The following is a 21,346-nucleotide window of genomic DNA, read 5'->3' as shown; positions in this document are numbered from 1 at the left end:
TGGAAATGTGTGGTAAAAGAAATTATGATAAAGATGAAGGGCTATTTGAGGCATGACAGTTGTTGAGAGCTTTCTTAGTGCTAAGTTTTTTGTTGCATTGCAAAAATGAAGAAACAGCTTATTTTCTTGCAACTTAACTATAATAATAAAGCCTTGAATGGCTTGAATGATGCAGACTCTTTTTTTTTTAGGTGTTGTATACTCCTGGCCCTCTGGGACGTTATGGTGCCCAGTTAAGGTCTGAGAGTCCATCCACATGGGCCTGTGTCAGAATCTGGATATGAATCTGATTTCTGTGTGCCTCAGAGACTAGAAGCCTTCAATTACTAATTGTGATTATTGCAGCTTCCTATTTTCTTGTGACACTTGCTTATGATGTCAATGAGGGAAGTGGTCACACGTTTACAGACCTGGGTAAGCGATGACACTTTATACTTTCCATCATGGAATTACTACAAGGTTTATATCAAAGCAGTCGAAATTAGTGATTTTTTATGAATCTTGGACAGTACCCTAAGCCAATGCCTGTGAAAAAAGGCAAGTATGTCTTCTTTACCTAGTTCCCCTCTGTGAGTATCCACTCAACCTGCAATAAAGTGCAGTCCAGGAACTTTCTGGAATAGATGTGCTGAGGTCTTAAAGAGCCACTGTAGATTTCTCCATCAACTCATCCTTGCCTTTGACCCATAGGTAGCTCTACTTTTCCAAACATCCAGCCTCAAGTAGTTCTATGGGTCAAAAATCCACTAACTCACTAACATCTGTTGGTTTTCGACACACTTTCTGCTACTTCTACATAGCATTATCTGTTTCATTTGATTCACAAGGACAATTACAATAAATTGTATATGTGTAATGGTAAAACAAAATTTCCAATATGACTGGCCAAGCCAAAGAATTTACCAGTAAATTTGACAAGATTTACCCTGCAGCTTCCTAATTGCACTGTTTTCAGTGCAATTCCTAACAGCATTGTTTTCAGTGCTGTTTTTTGTTTGTTTTTAATTGATAGCTTTGATTTCTTTTAAATGAAACTTTATTTTTTCATTCTTGTGGTTTGTTATAATGAGGGCACCTTGTCTGGAAAAAGGGGTGATCCCCATTTTGGATGATGTCTAGGTTATTTTTATTGAGTAGTAGAATCATAATTTCAAGGTTTCAGCTTTAAAGCATGCTATGTATGTATTTGTACAGAAAACATGTTTGCAGGATATGAAGGACAGGTAATTTTCACTTACTTATTTCAGGCATGCTCTTAATAGCAATGTGGCTATGTTTCTTCTGCTCCTGACAAACTACTGTGTAGACACTGAATTCCCAGTGAAATGTTTGACAACATTAGATTCCAGCTTACATGTTGAATGATGACATTTAGATGTCTTGTGAGGCTTGTAAACAGGTTATACTGGGGGAAGTAAATTATTCTGGTAAGAGTATTCATAATAGGAAAAAAAAACATGTAATATGAAATGTCTGAGCTTAAAGAACAATTAGGCGTGAAACAAATGGAAGTTTTCATACTGAATACAAGCCTGACTACATAGTCACTGGTGAAATGAATGAGAACTACTTGTTTAGTTCGCTGGGGTTGCACAACCACCTCATGTAGTGTGACAGCACCTTGTTACCAAATGTTAGGTAATCCTGGTGTGCCAGAACAATGTGTAACCAGTGATGCTACAACTTCAGGTTTGGCAGGGTTTCTTTCATCATTATCCTTGTTTCTTTCTTCAGTATCTTTGTTTCCTCTGCTGCTACCATGATGTTCACTTGATTCTTTCCTTTTTCCATCTCATCTGTTACCACTGTCCTTTGTTTAGACCAATTCTTCATTCAAATCTGTAGTTTAAAAAAAAAAATTTGTGATACAAACGTTTTGCAGAGTCTGACTCCTCAAATTTCACCTCCTGAAAGAAATTGTAGCGCCAATTTGGAATGGGTATGAGATGATAACTGAATTCTTATTTGAAGCTGTGATGAACACAGGCTTTGTCCCTGTATGTATTTGTTCAAAGTCATGAGTTACCAGGATTTAGCAGAGTTATCTTGATGGGAGGAGCTGGGCCCTTGTGCAAAATGCTGTAATAGAGTAACTTCAGGGGTTACTGGTGCCATGAGGAACAAGCTGCAGTTTTCCCAGCATGGTGAATTGTCTTTGTATCCTCTTGTGACTAGAACTGTAGGTCTGCATGTCAGAGCACTGGCATGTGTAGGCCCTCCTGCAGCACTGGTTGTGGAGAAAGCTTCTGGCTCCTGCACCACTGTGTCCAGCCTGGCTGTTCAATTCCTTGTCCTGGCCTCCTGATGAGCAGAGCCAGTGCTTCTTACTGGGAAGGACTCGGACTCCAGGCCTCACATCAGTACAGACAATTAAATTGCTGTAGTGACTCAGAAAGGGATCTAATACTGGTGTTACTCCTGTCTCCTGATCATTGGTTCTCCTGTTTGACTTCTGTGTCCTTTGCACACAACTCTATGCAGTCTGCTTCAGTTTGTTTTCATGTCTCTGCTGGCAGTGCCTTCCTAACCTGTTTAGGTGAGTGGATGAGTATCAGAATGTACAGCTGCTGCAGGAAACATGAGGAGGTGGTAAGCGGCAAGCACGGGTTGAGGGGTTACTGGAGAATGCAGCTGTGACTAGTAAGTTGATCTACTGTGAGTCCATGGGATTTTGACTAATTCTTTTATGTCCTCATTAGAAAGCAAGAAAACCAGCAGCAGCTGGAGAGCTAAGCTGAAGGTGAGATAAACAGTTGATGTAAGAACATATGCAAGTTGAAATAATAAAATGGGAAGAAAAAGATGTTTTGAATTTGGAGCATATTTTAAGTTAAAGGAGAATAACTAACATAGAAATATGGAAGAAGCAAAGAAATAAGGGATAGTTTTGTGGGGAGATTTATGCTGAACAGCATAGGAAAGGATGGGGGAAGCCAAATCAAGGGCAGTGTGATGCTAATTGTACTTGTGGACTTTTTTTTTTAATTTGATATCGGCTTCTTGCTAGTATTCATTATGCTCTTTGAACTTTGCATTACTCGACAAGATAAAAGAAAGAATAGTGCTCTCCATGAAGTAGTGAATCTTATTCTGGTAGGAGGTGGAAAAGAAGTTATTGAGCATAAGGTGAAATAGATTTGCTTTTTTCTGCTTTTGCCTGTTATTATTGCTGCTGAAAGATGGAGGTTTCTTCAAATGCTTAACTTCTCGGAGCTGTGGTTTAAGGGAATATGTAGATTGCTGTTACTTTAAATTGTTGCATTTTTATGTTTCATTGACTGTTGGGCAGTTACCTGTTTTACTTAAACATCTGTCAAATAGAAATGTGGCACCTGTAGTTCTTTTGATGTAGGGGAAAAAGTAAGAGTATAGAACATAAGGTTGAAGAGCCAAATAGTTTTTTGGTGTTTTTCTTTTGAAAAGTTCTCATTTTCCCTAGGGATAGTAGGAACCACATGGTAAAGAAGCATAATCTTTGTTTAGTGAGCAAGTGGTTTTTTCCCAAATTCTTAAATCACAAGCAGGCTTGTATATGTTTCCTCTCCCTCAGTGCTATTTTCAGTTTTTTCTTGTCCACGTGTCCTTGATAACCTAGTTCTTCACTCTTTTTTTTTTTTTTTGCAGCATATTTTGATACTTCTCTCTCTCCTTTGAAGCAATACCCTGTAAAAGGCCATGTCTTCTTCCTCATAATTCACACAACTGTTCACTTTAGAGCATGCTTTTGTTTGTGTGGTGATTTGTGCTGAAGTTTAGAGACCAGGGATGTTTCTTCTCTCTGTATCCAAACATAAGCATGATGGGTTCTTGTTCATGAAGAATAACATTCCCACCTCTAACTTCAGCCAAGTTTTAACCCAGTCTGTAGTCATGGTGTTACATTTCAGTTTTGCCCACTGCCTCTGAAAATACTGATGTTCAACATAATTCTAATAAACAAATTGCATACTTTGCAAACTTTACTGTATTTGGGACAATTTTCTCATGCTATCCATTCCAAAGTGATTTATTCTCCCTTTGACTTTCTAATGCAATGGGCAGCTGGGAAAGTTTATTTACAAGATTCTCTTGACATGAGTCTGCTGTGTCTTTGAAACTTATTGGTCAGAAGAGACCTGGCATAGATTTTTTCCCCCCAGAAACCTTTCTTACCATGTAGACATTGTACTTCAGCAGCAGCTTTTTATGTTCTTTCATGTAGATACTCTATTTGACTGAGGTTTTGCTAACATTGCAGTTTAGTCTCAGAGTATAAAGTATCTTTATTATACCTACATGTTATTCATGCCTACCACCTTCTGTTTATTCCCCTGTGAGATTTCAGTTTAAAAAAGCCCTGTTTTCTCTCTGGATCCTGTACTTTAATGCAGTATTTGGAGGGAAAGCAGTCTTTGAAAGTTACTTTATTTCACCAGTAAATTTCAGTAGTGTGTAGAAGTGAACAGCTTTTTCTTCCTTTGAGACTAAAAGGTTTCCCAAAATCCTACTTTCTGTTCTGGAAAATGCTTCATATTACACCAAATGAAGCCATCCTATTTGCTTTCATGCAAATGAAACCACCATGACTTCTTTGAGTAGATTTGTTTCTTTGAGCAACAGCTTTCTTGCTCATTTCATTTTAGGTCATGGACATTCTTAGTTTTATCATCAGGCCTGCGTACTGACTGGGAAATTGGGGATTTGGGAGAATAGCTACCACTTTCTTGTAATCTGTGGGATTCCCAACCTTAATTATGCTTATGAAGTTACTTTAAAAAAAAACAAACCAAGACAAAAAACTTGTACTTGTTTGGGATCATTTTCATGTTGGTAGCTCTCAACAGTTCACAAACAGTTTGCTTTTGAAAAAGTGAAAGTTACCATCTTGGTGTGATTAAATAGAATAGCAAGACCTGATATGTAGGACCTCTTCCACTGTATCCTGAAATGTCTTTGGTAAAACATACTCCAATTTTAGAAGGTCATGTCTTTATTCTTTTGGATACATTTGTGGTGTCTGGTATTGTGTGAAGCCTCACGGACCCTCGACCACACCAGGGTAACTTCTCAGGGTTTCCTCTAAGTTCGCTCTGACTCCAGTGCTCTGTGTTTAACCAAGTGTTAAACTGCGATGGCAAATGGAGGAGCTTTGATCTAGTTGATAACAAAGGACATGGACTCTGCTCTTGGAGCACTGGGCAAGTATAACTGGGATTTTGTGACCTTTGTTAAGCTGGAGGTCTGTGATTGCCAAAGGAGAAAGAGACCAAGCATCAAACTTAGAGCGTTGTTGCCAGAGCTGTAGTGAAACTGAGCTGTAGTATCTGCTTGCCGACTGTTAAGTGCTGTAGGCCCCCAGTTGATGCTTTCAGAGGTGTGGCTGCTTTCATAAAGGTTTGGTAAAGGTTCATAAGTGTGCCTGATCCCCATGGAAGTCTTTAATTTGCTTTTTTACCTTCTCGAGAGTAGTGAGAAAGTCAAGGCCAAGAGTACTGTAGTAGTTCCATTATGATAATTAACAGAAGCTAGAAGCTCTTTTTTTTTTTTTTTAGTCATTAGTGCATGCTGAACTTCTTAAAGCTAAAACTCACAGTGATATATAAAGATTGCTTAAAAGTTGTGGTGGGTCTTCCTAATCCATTTCCCCATGGTTTTGATCATCTTATCTGTTGAATAATTTTGTGCCAGACTAATGTATGATTGTGGGATCTGAAAATGTTTTTCGATTTCTTGATTCGCTAACTCCAAAACTCTTTCAAATTATTCATTTCAGAGCAAAGCACCTTTTTCGAATAACACTGATGGGGAATCCATCTGTTCCTGATTTGAGTCCTCAGATGGATCTTTCCAAGCTAACAGTTTTTTGATTTGTGAGTCCTGTCCTGCTTTGATGAATAGCTGTCTCAATAATTGCTTTTATAATGTTTGGCAGTGACATGTACACCTTGTCTGGTACAAAATGGATTCCCAGAAGCTATTTTCCCTGCATCCCTAACACAGGACTGTGCACACTTTCTTGGTCAGTGCTACAATATTATTAATGGTAATCCCCTGTTACAAAGGTCTTGCAGGTAGATCCAGTTCTTAAAACTATGTTTCTCCCTCCTTAGGTCTTCACACAGTCCCCCATGTGTTGTCTTTGAACAAGGTTCAGACTTGAGAAAGTGATACCAGTTTTCATTCTGCACTTCAGCTTTTTATCATTACAACCCTAAACATGAGTAAGCTGTACCCTATTTCCACATGTGTCACTGATATTTTTGTACAATCATCAGTGAAATTCTCCCAGCAGTTTTACTCCTTGAGAGAGTGGCATGGGGGAATGACACAGGAACAAAACAAATTGAAGGCCTAGTATTGTTAGCTCATCAAATGATTACTAAAAACAAGGCTTCCTAATTAGTTTACTGGTTTTAGAGGAAAGCAGTGTTATTTTGTTTAACTACATTGCTTTGTTTGACATGTCTGTAGTGTTAATTTTTTAGCTTTGTTAATTTTTACAAATAATGCCCAACAGTTTTTATTTACTAATTCAGAGCTAGTGTGAAAGGGACTCGTATATGACTTTGACAGAGAATTGTGCTGGAAAGTACAGTGAAAAAATGTTTCTTTTTTATGTGCTACTGGCTGCTGCTGCTTTTCTTACACAGAATTGGTCAAGATTTGTGACTGATGTCACAACAGCTTGCAAAGTCTTTGGCCTGTGTTTATTGTTTTCCCCGAGAAAATCTGGCATCCATTGTTTGTTGTTTGTCCAGATAAATCTTTGATGAGATCTGGGCATCGTGTGTTATGTTGTATCTCATCTCTCGCATCATGAAATCCCCACTTCCCTTGTTCCTCTTTACAGTTTTCTTAGCAGGTCGGTCTGTCCCTTTCTATTTCCTAGCTGTGAGCATGTAGGTTCCAGTCTGCAAATCAAAGAGCTTACGTCAGGTCTGGATGATTCTCCTGTGGGAATAATGAAGAAATTGTCAGAGCCTTAGTGTAGAAGGCAGCTGAAGGAATCTTGCTATTTTTCTAGTTATTCTTTTACATTCTAGTGTTGAATTCAGTCACATAAAATCACCTATTAGGGCAGGGTTTCTTTTTTATTTAACCTGGTACAGCTAATAAATAGAATACGTCTACTTCAGTTTCCAATATTTTTGGAGGACTGGTCTAGTTTAGATTCCTTTTCTCTCACCTAAATACTTAGTAATTGTCATGGAATGTATTCATGAAACTCTGCATTTACTAAGGTACTAGAAAACTTGTTTGAGATCCTCGTTGTACCTCCTGCTTTATTTTTTCTGCTGTTTTAGGGCCATAAGAATTGTAAACTGTTGGTTTGTGGAAAACTCTGGAGAAAACTTAGTACATCTTTCTGTTGAGATCAAAATTACCATTTTGTCCAGCTGAGTCTTAAAAACTTCTAGAAAAATTCCGCTGCCTTCTAGCAATTGTCCATTGCCTTCTTAGCAAGTAGTTTTTTATGATACCTTTGAATGTCAAGACATAACTTATGGCTATTACCTCTTGTTTTTCCATCTTCCATTGCAAAGAAAGGTTTGGCTATGCTGCTTTTGCAGGTCTCCTTCAAATGGCTCTAGGTTGCTACTTGATTGCAGCATGGGAGACTGAAGAACACCTTCATAAAGCTTTTCCTCTAGCCTAGTTATTTACTTGACCCTCCCAAGTTTCCTTGTGTGGTGGGATTGAACGGAGCTGGGCTCAGTGTTGGAGGTGTTCCTGATGAACATCCTGAGTTTTACAGGCTCCAGTACTGACCCAAGATTACTTGACAGCTGGCAGACAGTAGTTGATTATCTTTTAAGCTTGTTCAGTTACTTTTCAAACTATGCAAGTCAGTTTATTCAGCCTGCATTTCCTTGGCCTAGAAAGGAGAATGCAGTGGGAGACAGTGCCAAAATTCTTGATAAGGCAGTTTGCATATTTACATATTTTCTTTCAGTGTACATTTACTTATTTTCTTTCATTCTTGTAGCCAGGTATTTTCTGATTGAGGGCAGTTGCATTCCTTGAGCATGGTTTGCTTGTGGCAGACTGGTCTCTTATTCTGATTAACATCTCTTCCTTTATGTGATCAGAGGAACTTACACAATACATGCTCCTGTGATTTTTCCTGTGGAGTCAGCTGGGCCAGATCTGCCTGTAGAGCCTTGCGTGCTCTTTCTTGCCTTTTCTGCTGGAAAATAGCTTTGATTTTAAATACCTTTTTATCCTTAACCATCAAGACCTCCGCTGATTTACAGTGGGTTTTGATAAACGGCATCCTTACAATTGGCACTTTGTGGTGTATCTAGTCCAGTCTCATGAATTTACATGCTTTGTACGTTTTCCTAACATTGTAGGTTATCCCTAAGATGTAGTCCAGGTCCTTTCTTAAAAAGGTCAAAGCAGGTCACATTGCTGAAAGCATTGTCTAGTTGGAGATTGTCCTGCCTTTCAGGGCAACTTGCATTATTTGGTAGTCCTAACTGTGCATGTGGGGGAAACCTTTGTTATCAGAATTTCCTTCACTGCAACTTTTGACTGTTTTTGATTGTCCTTTGGACATACGTCACATGCTTCAGCATCCATATCATCTAACTGGCTTTCTCTAGTATATTGATGTCTTGCTTGTCTGAGGAGTCCAAAACTGGACACAGTTCTCCAGATGCAGTCTTTCCAATGCCAAGTAGCAGAAGATAAAACCATTCCAAGATTGCAGGCTATTCCTTGTGTAGCCTTGTATGCACTTGAGCTTGGTGGTTATAGCTTATTACTGACTCATTTTCAGCTTGCTAATCATTTGTGTCTTTTTTGGAAAGCCACTTCCTAGCTTTTGAGCCCCCAGCCTGTGTTGCTGCACTGGATTGCTGAACTCTTGATGCAGGACTTTCTATTTGCCCTTGGCTTTCATGTAGTTCCCACCTTTCCAGCCTGTCGGGGTCCATTTGGATAGCAGCCCTGCCCTCCAGTGTTTCAGTTGGTTTGTCTTCTTCTCCCTGACATTTTGCAGGACCCTTCTGATAGTGGTTCCTGTCCTGTGTGCAGGTGTTCAGTGGAGGCATTGGACATTATTGCCCAATACTCATCCTTAAAAGACATCGCTGGTACATTAATGGTTGTTTCACGTTCTTGGCTACAACCTCGAGTGGGATTTTTTATTTTTTTAATATAACTTTCTGTGAACTGAGGTGAGGTTGACTGGCCTAGAGCTCCCTGGACACTCTTAACATGGGCATGGTGGTTGCTTTTTTTGCAGTTTCCAGACATGTTTTCCAATCATAAAATTGTTAAGGTTGAAAAAGAGCTCTAAGGTCATCAAGTCTGACTGTTAACCCAGTACTTCCATGTTCATTACTAAACCGTGTCTCCAAGGGCCACATCTACACATTTTTTAACACTTCCAGGAATTCCACCACTCCCCTGGGTAGCTTTTTCCAATGTCATTGCGACTTACCAGAAAAGATAGAGAGTGGCCTCACAGTCGCCTTGGCCATGGACATCAGGGATGTGTCTCTTATGATTTTGTGGAACCTTTTATGTCAAATCTGCTGCAGTGGTCCTTTCTCCTTTATTTCGGTTTCACCATTGTTTTATGCAAGTTACCTTTGCCCTTATGCAAGTTACCTTGGCATCTTTCACTACAGCATCATGCTTCAGAATAGGTACACCAACCTGTTTGTCTTGGCTTGTGATTGAATAGTTTCTATGCCAGATATCAATTTAGTTACTCTCATTACATTGTATGGTGCCAGTCTGAGTTTGTGATAATTCTTTTATTGAGCACTCTTTAAGTGTCGATCAAATTTTGTTATTTCCAAGTTATCTTTGAAATAAAATGTCAAGTCCAAGTAATAGTGTAGGATGGAGCAGTTAAAATATGTTATCAGGAAAGAGGCATAAATAATTAGCCCGACGCTTGCAAAATTCATTTAGCTTTACTATCAGCATTTTACTTTGGGGTCAATTGAACCAAAGATGATAAGAATTGGTCCTATGGCAGAGGTAATCTGCCCTTTTTGGATAACTCTGTTTCCAGATATTCCTTTCTGAAAAAATGACTGTAGGTGGCTTCTGGATCAGTAGGGAGACACCTAAATACATGTGTTGGTTTGCAGGTGCACTTGTATGTCTTCAAATGTTTTAGTCTTTGCTAACCAGGAGAGGATTTTTCTAATCTGGAGGTGGCAACCATGAAACTGATCCCACGATTATTCCCCTAATCAGTTCGTGTACTGACACCTAAGGCTTTGTATCCTGTAATAGGAGTTTGTTTTCTGGTCAACACCTATGTTAAGGGTGTGTTAATCTAGAGCTAAAGCCCTGTGAATCGAAACCCATATTTCAATATTCTAACAGAAATTTTGATACTAGATTAAGCACTCTTGACAGAATCTGAATTTCTTGTAATACTTTTCTTGCATTTGGTTAGCGAATTTATGTGCAGGTGTTGAAGAGAAGGAAGAAAATACTGCTTGGGATGTAATAACGTCTAATTTCCTACATAGATGCATCTCTTTGAGCCTTGTTACTTTTCTCCATGATAACTTGTGAAACTCCCATCAGTCAAGTTTGTCCTTCTGTCTCCTCAACATTCTTGGAGCTGCTGTGGCACAAACTGTGCTCTCTCTGTGGGCTCATCTCTCAAAACCTCTGCCTGTTAAATCTGTTTGGAAATTGATAGACCATCTTAGGATATTTCTAGAGGAAATGCAGGCAATTTGAGCCAAAGATAGATGCCTTAATAGAATTACTATTCTTCAAAGCTTCATTTAGGAAGGAGGAGAGAGATCCAGAGGTATTTTTGGCTATTACTGATTTCATCTTGAAACAGGATTGAATAGTATTCTGGGAGAATATCACTTATCTTTTCCCTGGTTTTCTCTTGTGTCCATTTTTATTACCAAAGGCCATAAAGTCATTTAAATTAAAAACCTAACAATAAATAAATAAAAATCCCTCAGATACTACATAGACCTAGTACAAAGAAGCTATTTGGAATTGTCTCAGGCAGTTTTTCAGATAACCATTTCTTGTCTAGTGTAAAGTCTTCCTTTCAGGTACTGTAGCCCTCTGTGTTTTTGAGATTAGAAGTTAAGTTAAAGGCTGGACCAAAGCTACAACAGGTCTGTGTGAACCTGAAAATCCTCCCATGCCAGTCCAAAATGTATTGCTGAGTTTTCTGTTCTCATTGCTTAACTTCTGACCTTAATGTTGCAAATACTTCTTTTGAATGAAGAGTTGTCAGTGGGATTTCCATTTAGATTTGTTGTGTGAAATCAATTCATAATGAAAATATGCAACAGATTTTACTGGTTCATGATCAGAAACTTTGTCCAAAACCTACTTTCTTGGATAAGAACTAGTTAATTTTGCTTCTTGGATTCTAAGCACCTCAGAACAGGGGTGACAATTTATGTTCACAATGGTTGTTGATGTAACTAGATTTCTTTATGTAAACTGTTCTTGGCTTCTTTCGGCTTTAAATAATGAAGAAATACAAGCAAGGGTAATGCATTAAAAATGTACCTCTTTATAGTTTGGCAAAATTGACTTCACTTACATTTCAGTCACTACAAATTAGATAATAACATGGCAAACAATGAAGTAGTAAAGGTGTTTGCATTAGTATTAAAAGAACTTCTTTTTGGGGGTGCTGGGGTGAAATGGGCAGATGGGGGTACAAGGTTTCATCCAGAGAATTGTGCTGTTACTTACAGTATTAAAGAACACTTCTCCCTTCCCTCCAGAAGTGTTTTCTGTTTGTACTAGAGTCAGTTTTTTTCAAGGTGGTACTTGTTAGCTCAAAACAAAACATTTTCTATCTTTTCTGCATTGATTGTTCTTTACCTTAAACCTTTCAAAACCCCAGATTAAAACTGGGGAAAATAAGGAAAGTTGTTTCTTCACATGTACTTTTCTAATGTTGTCAAGTGTCATTACTTAAAATTTCAGTCAGATCTGTTCCTTTTAAGTTGTGTAGCACTGAGAATTTTTCAGTGACTATTAGTGAGGATAGTGTCCCCCACTTAATAGTGAGGATAGTGTCCCCCACTTAATAGTGCAGCAGACCTTGCAGATTTTTCAAGCTTTGGTTTACATGCCTGAAATTTCACAAACTGACTAGGAAATAGAACTTGTGTCCTTGTACTCAAAAATGAATGGTCATTTTTCACTAAGCAAAAATAGTTGAAAGGCTTAATGTTATTTGTAACTATGCTTTTGATGTTTAAAGGTCATAGTGTTATGCTGCAATATCCAGTTTTATTACGAGGCACACAGAACTTGGAAAGACATTCATGCACTAGTTCTGTTTTTTTGGTATTTTTTCATTTGTTTGCCTTCAAACAGGTTTCAGATTAATCTTTTCAGTGGACAGTATGAACAAGAAATTGAAAATTATTTGCCTTTACGGTAGAATAGAGCTTATTGTCCAGTTCATCATTATGTATTTCTGTGACAGAAACTGAAAGATGCTTTCTCTCATACAGTAGCAACATGTATCACCTTCTACAGCCCCTTCAAACATCAAATACTGAACAGGGCCTCAGATTACTGGATATGACAGGTGTTGGGGGTAGGATGGTTTGGCTGTGGGGCTTTGTTTGTTTGTTTGTTTGTTTTTGGGTTTTTTGTTTTGTTTTTGGTTTTTTTTTGTTTTTTGTTTTTTTTTTTTTTTTTTGGTTTTTGGTTTTTTTCAGTTATTCTGGGGCAAGGCATAATAGCATAGCAAAGAGACAACTCTGTAAGTATTGACCTGTTGTAACAGTATCTTATTCTGCTCAACAGCAAACATGAGTTCGGGGTCAGAAGAGCCAGTCCCCTTACATGAAGAATTTATCTACTGCTGTGGAGCTGCTACCCATGTCTTAAAGTGTGGGCCCTGGAAAGACCTCTCAAAAGATGAAAGTAAAAATCTGCCCAGGCTCTTGTTCATGATTATTCCTGGTAAGGGTCTTTTTTTTGTTTAAGTCTAGAAGTTTGTTGATTGAAAGAGGTATGTCCAGTTTCATTTTCAAAAATCTCACTATGTAAGTGGTAGATTTTGGCTCATGCACATGGCCAAAAATTCAATAATATTGCATTGGTGAAATTTCTTTGTTGCATTTGATTGCTACTGCTACCTTTATTTTTAACAGTGCCAGAAGGCAGCACTTAGAAATTTTCTTCGTGGTGGTGGTTTACTGAGAGCATTGTGGGATTTTTTTTGTTTTCATTGCTCTTCTTCCATTTATCTCTTGCACCTTGAAGTGTTACTGCAATGTCAGCTGTGTGCCAACTGACAGATGAAAGTTACAGTATTTGAGGAAAAATTCTAGATCCAGTTGTTTCTTTAAGTTCGTTGTTTTTAATAGTAAAAGTTTTTTATTTAGATTTCTGCACATGAATTTTTATGCTGATCTTCTTGAACTCAGTGTGTATTGTACAGTTCTTCATTATATTTAAATGTGGCTGTCTTAAAATGAGAGCTCTAAACTTGCATTTGGCATATGTTAAAATTAATGGAGAAGTCCTAATTTTGTTGAAGTCTACGAATGAACTGTAGAAATTCTGTCTTTAGCAAAAGTAGAGCTTGAACCCACTCAAGCACAGATACTGTGACTCTTTCACCACCTTACAGTTTGAAGATTTCTAATGCTTTCTATTGTTTATTTGAATGTACTGGATACTGCTGTTATTTCTCCCAGAAAGAGTGGTGTAATGACTTTACTGAGTATCCACAACTTTGGTTCACTGTTAGCATTCCTAGATGCTGTTTATGGGACTGTGTGTGGCTTGGTCTTTACTTAGTGGTGAAAGAGAACACAGGTACAATTTTTCAGGGTTTTTTTTTTCAATGTTTTGGAAGGTCCATAGAATGTTTTATGTTAGTTTCCTTGGGCACAGTGATTTTATGCCTTTGCCTCCAGGAGCTGAATAGTAACTTTTTAAGCCAGTGACAGTGAAGTTTAAATTCTTTGCTTAACTGAAAAGAAGAAGCCTTCTATGAGTACATCTTGTTCCTGTTTTGTGGGGAATAACCTTTTAAATCAAATACACTACGCAGTATCTCTTTAGTACCTCTCTGGAGGTACAAGCCTGATTTCATGCTTTTCAATTGCTGCTTTCTCTCAGTTAAGGCATTTGTGGAAGGTTTAATGGAACAGCTAAGTTTAGAGTTTCTTTTTCCCACAAGTTCTGGAGTTTTCACCTGTCTTCAGACTGATGCCTTCTATTTGGGGTGATAGTAGAGGCTGTAACAAAGATAAATCTGTAAAGCTAGATTATATCAGTAGAAAGATATGTAGGGGAAGAGCACAAAAGTCAAACATTAGCATCCAAGGCTTGGTACCTTTACTAGGCCTGTAAATTATTCTGTTCAAAATGTCCCAAGTCACATACATTGCATGGTCTCCATATTCATAATAGGAAACTCTTAATGCAAGAAAATGTAGTGGCACGCTACACGGAGCTGATTTTCTGCAGAACAGTTCTGTGAAGACTCCTTAATAACATCTTAACTAGACAGATGTTCAGAAACAGACATCAGTGAAATACTCAGTGTGCTTCTGTCATGGTCTTCAGGCTTTTGCAAGCAGGTGATTTATGGTTTTGCTCCTGTTTCAGAATTATGTTGGTAACAAGCTGGAAGTTTTCTCACTGCAAAAACAATTTAAAACCTCAGCAACCGTTATAATGCTATCTTCACTTTAGGTGCTTTAATTCAGTAGTGAATTAAGTTACCCAAGCTTCTTGCTGTGGCTGGCAGGGAGCTTAGTGGGACCTGGCATAACAAAGTGCAGTTTTGCTTCTCATAAAACAAATGGTGGGGTTTTTTGCTACTGTTACATGCCTAATTTTTAGCCTTCAAGGGAAGACTTATCTGCCAGTGCAAAAAACACAGCCTTAGGAGAGATCTGGACATTTGGGTCATCTGGCAACGTGTTCATGTACCTATGCAGTCAGGATTAGATAGCATTCCCCTTGTGCTTTTGTAACTTCCTGAGTATGAAATGTGGAGCCCTTCTGGAGTCCAGCAATTTTCACACTTGAAAGGCATGTATCCATGGTTGAGATTCTTTATGGAATGTGGGAAAGAGGGGCATAAGCACAGCTTGGTACACAAGTCAAGGAAAGCAATATCCAGACAAGGGCAGCTCTGACTTTAAAAAAGAGAGCATGCATAGCCAAGTGTTGAGTGATCTGAACTGAAGGTGATTAGTCCTGCTGTATGTGTTACTCTGTTCTGTGCATTGAATTGCTCTGGTACATACTTTTCCAGTCCTAATGAGATTCAGGCATATGATTTTGTTAACATGTAGTCAAACCAAACAGAGTTGTGGGTGGGTATTGAGAAAGATGACAAAATTCTCAGCTTCTGCTGGAATCTAATTGTTGCAAGAGATCTGAGAATAAATCCTGTATATTTATTTTCATTTTGTGTTTTAATCAGGTTACTTCAGAACAGGGAGGATTCCTCTCAGGTCCAACTTGGCTTAAAAAAAAAAAAAAAAACAAAAAAAAAAAAAAAAAAAAACAAAAAAAAAAAAAACTCCAAAACATGCTTCTACTCTGAAATCAATGACTTAAAATGAAGCAGGATTATTCTGCCTCCTGAGAACTGATAACTCACTGTGCTTGAAGCAGTTGAAAAACAGAATATGCAGCAAGGTTTAATCTCATTTCACTGCAACAGGCTAATGTTTTTTCTTTTTTTTTGTTAGTAGCAGAGTGAGTGAACTTATAATTTTAATAAAGCTTTACTGTATTAATTTAAATGTTTAATACACACTTTGTTTCATAGCATTTCTTCTTGTGTCCACAAAACCTCTGAATAGGAGCAATAATGTGGTTTACTAAAGTAATTACTGTGTAGAAGGTCAAATTACTCCTCAGTCCAGAATATATATGTATACTTGTTTGACTTTCTTAATATGAATTCTTTTCTATTAAAATTGATGAGATTTACTCATGAGAATAACATTAAATGTGTACAGTTGAAGGATCAGGTATATGATTTTCTGGATATGTAGGTGTTATAGAAAGGACAGAAATTACTGTTTTTCCTCTTGTGTCCTAAAGGACTGTTTTTGCTTTTACAGTGTTTGTTTAGTGTAAAATTAGTGAAATACAAAATCTGCTACAGCAATATTTAACATTGCTTGTGTTCATTGAAAACCATAATCCACAAACTGTAATGGATTTTTTTTCCTGTTTTAATAGTATCTGTCTATTTGTCCCTGTGTATTTATGAAACATTTAGTCTTGTAAATAAATACTCTACAAAAATTAAAACCATTGTGCTGTTTAGCTCATGACATTTTGCTTTTCATCAAAGCTTTTCCTGCATTTCATTGCAGGAATACATTGGGATGTAAAGGCTTTTTAATTTGTGTTGCCATTGCTGTAAACAAGGCAATTTTGGAATTTACAATCTTGTACTTGGGAAGCATATATAATGTAAATAATATTTTTTGTGGTAAATCATGTTACACAAGTTTCATTCATTAATATACAGAAATAATTTCAGAATCTGGTTCTCTGGCCTGCATTCAGAGTACTCCCTATGCTTTGCCAAGTTTCTTGATCTGCCTGTTTGCAGTTGAATCACTGCTGGGTTTTTGGATCATATTACTGTTTACCAACTCATGCTGTCACTTGGTGATGTTTAAGGGCTATGAGGACTTAAATAGACACTTTTTCAAGTATAAAGGTATTTCTTCTGAGCTAATCCTCTGAATCAAGAATTGCTTATGCATAACAGAAATTGCATATTTGGATTCTCATCTCCTAGGAGTAGATAGATGTACTTACATCAACAACACTGTTTCACTTGAAGAGTACTGAACTATTTTTCAGCGATGAAAACAGTGTAAACAATTTGTCTGGATTATGACAAGTCTTTAGTATATTCTCTCTTGAGATGAGAGTTCCTGTTAGTTTTAAAATCTTTAAATTTTTGACTGTAACATAGGGACTCCAGAAAGCTTTCTATACATTATCTGCCTTTGTCTTCACCTGCTGTTTTACTTAACAGTCATCACCCTCAACACTTGCATAAGGAAAGTTATAATAAGAATCACTGTGTTACAATGCTGCTCAATAAAACTAATTGTATAGCCCTGAAGCTTAGTTTCTTTGTATTTTGTTTCTTTGGTTCCAACCAAACCAGCTTTTTAAAAGTTACTAATTTTCACTCTGCTCAGCGGTTACTGGCATGAATTGTTCTTCAGAGGGTCTACTGTCACCACCGAGACCAAGGGGTAAAAGAATCTATTTCCGTATTCAGCAAACTGTGTAAAGCATCCTTAATTTTCTTAAGTTTGGTTTTTGAATGGGTGTTGATTTATACAAAATTTATGTGACTAAATGCCCTTGTTGGTACAAAATTTTCTTATTATGACTTTGTCTGCAGCAACTGAATTGGATCTAGTAAAGACTCTCAGTATCAGATGAGCTTGCATTGTGTCGCTTCTGGCAACCTTAGCCAGGATATAATCTGGAATCCTGTATGGAATCTTGGCATCTCATGTGGGTGGTTCAGACTGTTAATGTGAAGCAAAATCTGATTTTGGAGTCAAGACCATGGAGTTACTCAGGGAAGGTACTTTATCTTCTCAGACACTACTTTCCAAGTCAGCAGCCAGAGTCTCCTCCCCCAGCACATAGCAGTGTTCACGATTTGCCTTTGAAATGCAGCTGGAGGAAAGGGAATGTTGCTCGCAATGGACAGACATATTAAGAGGAAAATAGATTTCTTACCTCCAGGGCAAGGGGAGTTCTGAGTTCTGGGTTATTTATGTTTTGTGCCTAAAGTCACTGACTGAGCTCCAGCAGCAGTTCTGTGAAGGAAGTTGAGAACTTGTTCTGTCTGAATGCATTAGGCAGTTATTTCCTCTTTCTAGTTTTGTGGTTGGTTGTTCTTACTTGGTTTTTTTTTGAAAGAATAGTACCAGAGCATCATCCAGGAAAAAAAGCCTGTTCCCATATGTTCTTTCCAGTTTTGTCACTATCATCAGGATTATGAGAGCTCTTATGAAGTTTGGTTTGGTTTGTAGGGTTTTTTTTTTGGGGGGGGGGTTGTTTGTTTGTTTCCTTTTTCTTGGTGGTGTTTGTTTGGTTTGTGGTTTTTTTTGTTTGGTTTTGGTTTTTTTTTGTTTGTTTTGGTTTGGTTTGGTTTTTTTTGAGGCAGGGAGAGGTGGGGTGTGGTCAAACTGAGTCCATGGCTTGACACCTAGTTCAGAAAGGGACTCTAAGGCCCAATTTCACGCAGCCTGATTAAACAACTAATTCAGATGCTGAAGGAAGGAGCATAAATTTCTGGGTAGTTTGTGGAACCAGTAGGTAGGGATGGCACTGCTATGAGCATTTCTGCCTACTGAGGGATTAGGTGGCTGCCCTGAGATGTGAAATCTCCATCTGTGGAGATAATAAAAACTTGACTGTGTCTGCATGCAGCCTGCTGTGACTCTGCATGAGCAGGGAGGAGCTAGGCTCAGAGATCTTAGATGATCCCTTCCAAATTCAGTGATCCTGCAAATGTGACCCCTGAACTGGCCATCCAGGCTCCTTCTCCATGTGTGGATTCTAGTCTTGGTTGATATTGGGATACTTTCAAAAGGTACTAAAGTCTATGGATAATCTTAGATAAATCTTAAGAATTCTTAAGAATTCTTAAGAATTAATCATCCTTTCAAAAGCTGTAGTTTCCCTTCACAGCTGTACTGAACAGTGAAAACCTTAAAAATGAAACTGGGTTTGCTAATTGTTGGGAATCAAGTAGAATTAAAAATTGATAAGGAATGAAGCATGCTATTTAAATACAGTATAAGCGGAGTATGCCAGAAGAGGGAGCTGTTCTAAAGATTAGGAAAAAAAAAATAGCATGTTTTGGCAAAGTTATTGCTATAATAGCCAGATATACCATACTGCAGGCTTCAGGCTCTCCTCTGAAAGCACAGGTAAGCATCTCTACTGTATTCGTATTTAAAAAAAAAAATCGTTGTTTTATAGGACAGTGTGACAGTGATTAACCAGTTATGTTAGTTGCTGAGGGTCATACAAATGCCTTTTATTTGCATTAGGAGTGAGATAAAGCAAGTCAAATTAGAGCAGAGAATATAAGACTGGGAGTGCTGGGGCTTCTGTTCCCACCTTTCCTTTGGGTTCCTTCTCAGTATATGGCCAGTCTTCCTCACAAATTGTGTCCCAAAGCACCAAAAAAATCTTTGTTCACATTTACAGTATTTGTAATTATACAATAACCTAAGCTTCTAGGCTAGCATTTGCTTACAATCAACTAACACGAAGTAAATAAATTAACATAGAAGCACAGCTGCATAGAGTGCGACAACAAATACTTCCTCTCTGGAATGTTTAAGTCATTGACCAGCTCCATGGGCTGCTCATTGTGCCAGGGCAGGTATCACCTTCCAGTGTACATCAGGAAATACCCAAAGGACATTAAGGAAAGTAACTCATCACATAAAAGTACTTCAGGTCTTTTTTAAAGGAATCATTCATTTAATTTTGGATTTTTGGTGTTGAATTAAGTAATGCTTCTTCATGCAATTAGAATTTTTAGGTGAAATTCTGAAAGTGTAACTACATTATGTTGAAAAAAGCTCCAGAGGTCCCCTGTTCATACACTAACGTACACTTTTCTTAGTCCTGTATCACATATTTCTGATGACCTAAAGCTGAGATTGTTTCTTATGTGGATGTTTTCCATCATATTGTGTTTTGTGTGTTTATCTTTACCTATCTCTACTAGTGTAAGGTACAAGATTTCATGAGTCCTATTGTCTTTCCTCATTTTGATCATACCATCCCAAAGAGATGGTTGCTTCTGTTGTCCATCCTCAGCTGAAACAATAGAGCAGAGAAGAAGGAAATATTAGGTGTTCAAAAGTTGTTATGTTGTTATTTAACACATCTGGTCCAGGGAATCAACTCAAAAATTTTGTTTTATTGGAGTCTTGGCTCTCTTGACAAGGCATGTGGAGGGTTATGGAGCTCAGAATGGCATCTAGTCCAGCTGGCACACTTGAGTCACATGTGGCTGATCAGCAGGAAACAAAAAAAGTCTGAATTTTGCATTTGATTTGTGTCCTTATTATATGCTGTTCATATCCAAACAGCTGAGCAGAATTCCTTCTGCGTGTGCACAGATACTCTGTTTAGGAACAATTTCTCTTTTACATTTTATCTTAGCAGCAGCATTCACCCATTCTGTGATATTTGCAGTGCTTGAAATTAAACTTAGTTCTGCAGATACTATACTTGACTGGATTATTTACTATTAAACATTGTTCTTTACTGTGTGGAGAGGATGTTTGAGAATCTGCAGTGCTTTCCTTCAGAGAGGAAGAGAAATGCTGTGCTCTTTTTTTGTGGCCTCACCTGCAGCACAGGGATTGAAGCAACCAATTGATTTTTGAACATATTATTTGCCTGCTGGGCTGCTCATTGCACTGGCTCAGAGAAAACTACCTGGTGTTCCTAAAATTTTCAAGCGTGTCTTTCCCTATATTCCACCTCCCTGTATTATGATCTTACATGATCAGCGTAACATAATCAGAATTTTCCTGGAAAGTCTCTACCATTACCTGCTTTTATTAGCAGGTAACACTTAAGCAATTTAACCTCTCTTTAGATGTGGGTGGCTAGTGAAGAGACTAGCCATTCATATAGCTCTTGCCTTCACACAGTTGTTAGAACCATGAAGTTAGGTATAAAGCAGATGTTCCTGAGTGTAGAGTAGTGTGGAAGTTAGAAACTGTTTGTAGAGTGTTCAATTAAGACTCACCAGACAATTGAAATCCAAGAAATTAGTGCTTGGAGCACGTAAAAAACTTCCTAAGGCCATTATTTTGCAATTCAAAATGTTTGTCAACAATACTGGCCTAAGGTATTCCTTTACCCACCATGGTGTGCCATTCCACCCCTCAGTTATGCCAGAACAATACTTTCAGAGATCGTGCTGTGAATTAAATAAATACATACATTTATTTCTGGGATCTTTTTCCAGCTGGAACAGTTCCCTGTTTGGGTTCACAGCAGGGCCCCCGCAGAGTTGTGCCAGTGTAATTCAGGGGCTGGTGAGCCATGGTATGAGGGTGGGAATGATAGTCAGGGCGAAGGTGGGAGCTCCTTCAGCTGGATTTGTCACAGAACTTTCTGTTATTAAATTATGGCGTCAGTCCACAGCACTCAGCACATACATGAGTCCACAAGCTCTGCCTGAGACTTTGGCAGGAGCGCTGCCCCACCAGCCTCTCCAGGTGGTAGTGATTCACTGAGAATGCCTCTCCCTTGAGGCTTCTGCTTTTGTTTCCACTGCAGCTCCAGCTGAAGCTGCCAGCTCTTTGCATTTGACCCTGAGTTCTCAGATTTT

The 21,346-nt window shown here is 38.1% G+C and overlaps 1 protein-coding gene across 6 annotated transcripts in view; it reads left to right on the top strand.

Annotated features, from left to right (window-relative positions):
• LDAH (lipid droplet associated hydrolase) overlaps positions 1-21,346 on the top strand; it is a 111,123-nt gene that overhangs the window by 923 nt on the left and 88,854 nt on the right. For 3 of the 6 annotated variants that reach the window (XM_053939062.1, XM_053939064.1, XM_053939068.1), the window contains exon 2: positions 12,760-12,918. In XM_053939062.1, the coding sequence (XP_053795037.1) occupies positions 12,765-12,918 (154 nt within the window). In that variant the 5' untranslated portion in view covers positions 12,760-12,764. Of the gene's footprint in view, positions 1-191; positions 415-5,828; positions 5,850-12,759; positions 12,919-21,346 lie in introns of those variants that run through there. The other 3 variants (XM_053939065.1, XM_053939066.1, XM_053939067.1) reach the window with 2 other exon arrangements.

This window comes from Vidua chalybeata, chromosome 3 (assembly GCF_026979565.1).
Source record: "Vidua chalybeata isolate OUT-0048 chromosome 3, bVidCha1 merged haplotype, whole genome shotgun sequence".
NCBI classification, from domain to species: Eukaryota; Metazoa; Chordata; class Aves; order Passeriformes; family Viduidae; genus Vidua; species Vidua chalybeata.
The sequence above is the reverse complement of the archived record's forward strand: the minus strand, read 5'-3'. Positions and strand labels throughout refer to the sequence as shown.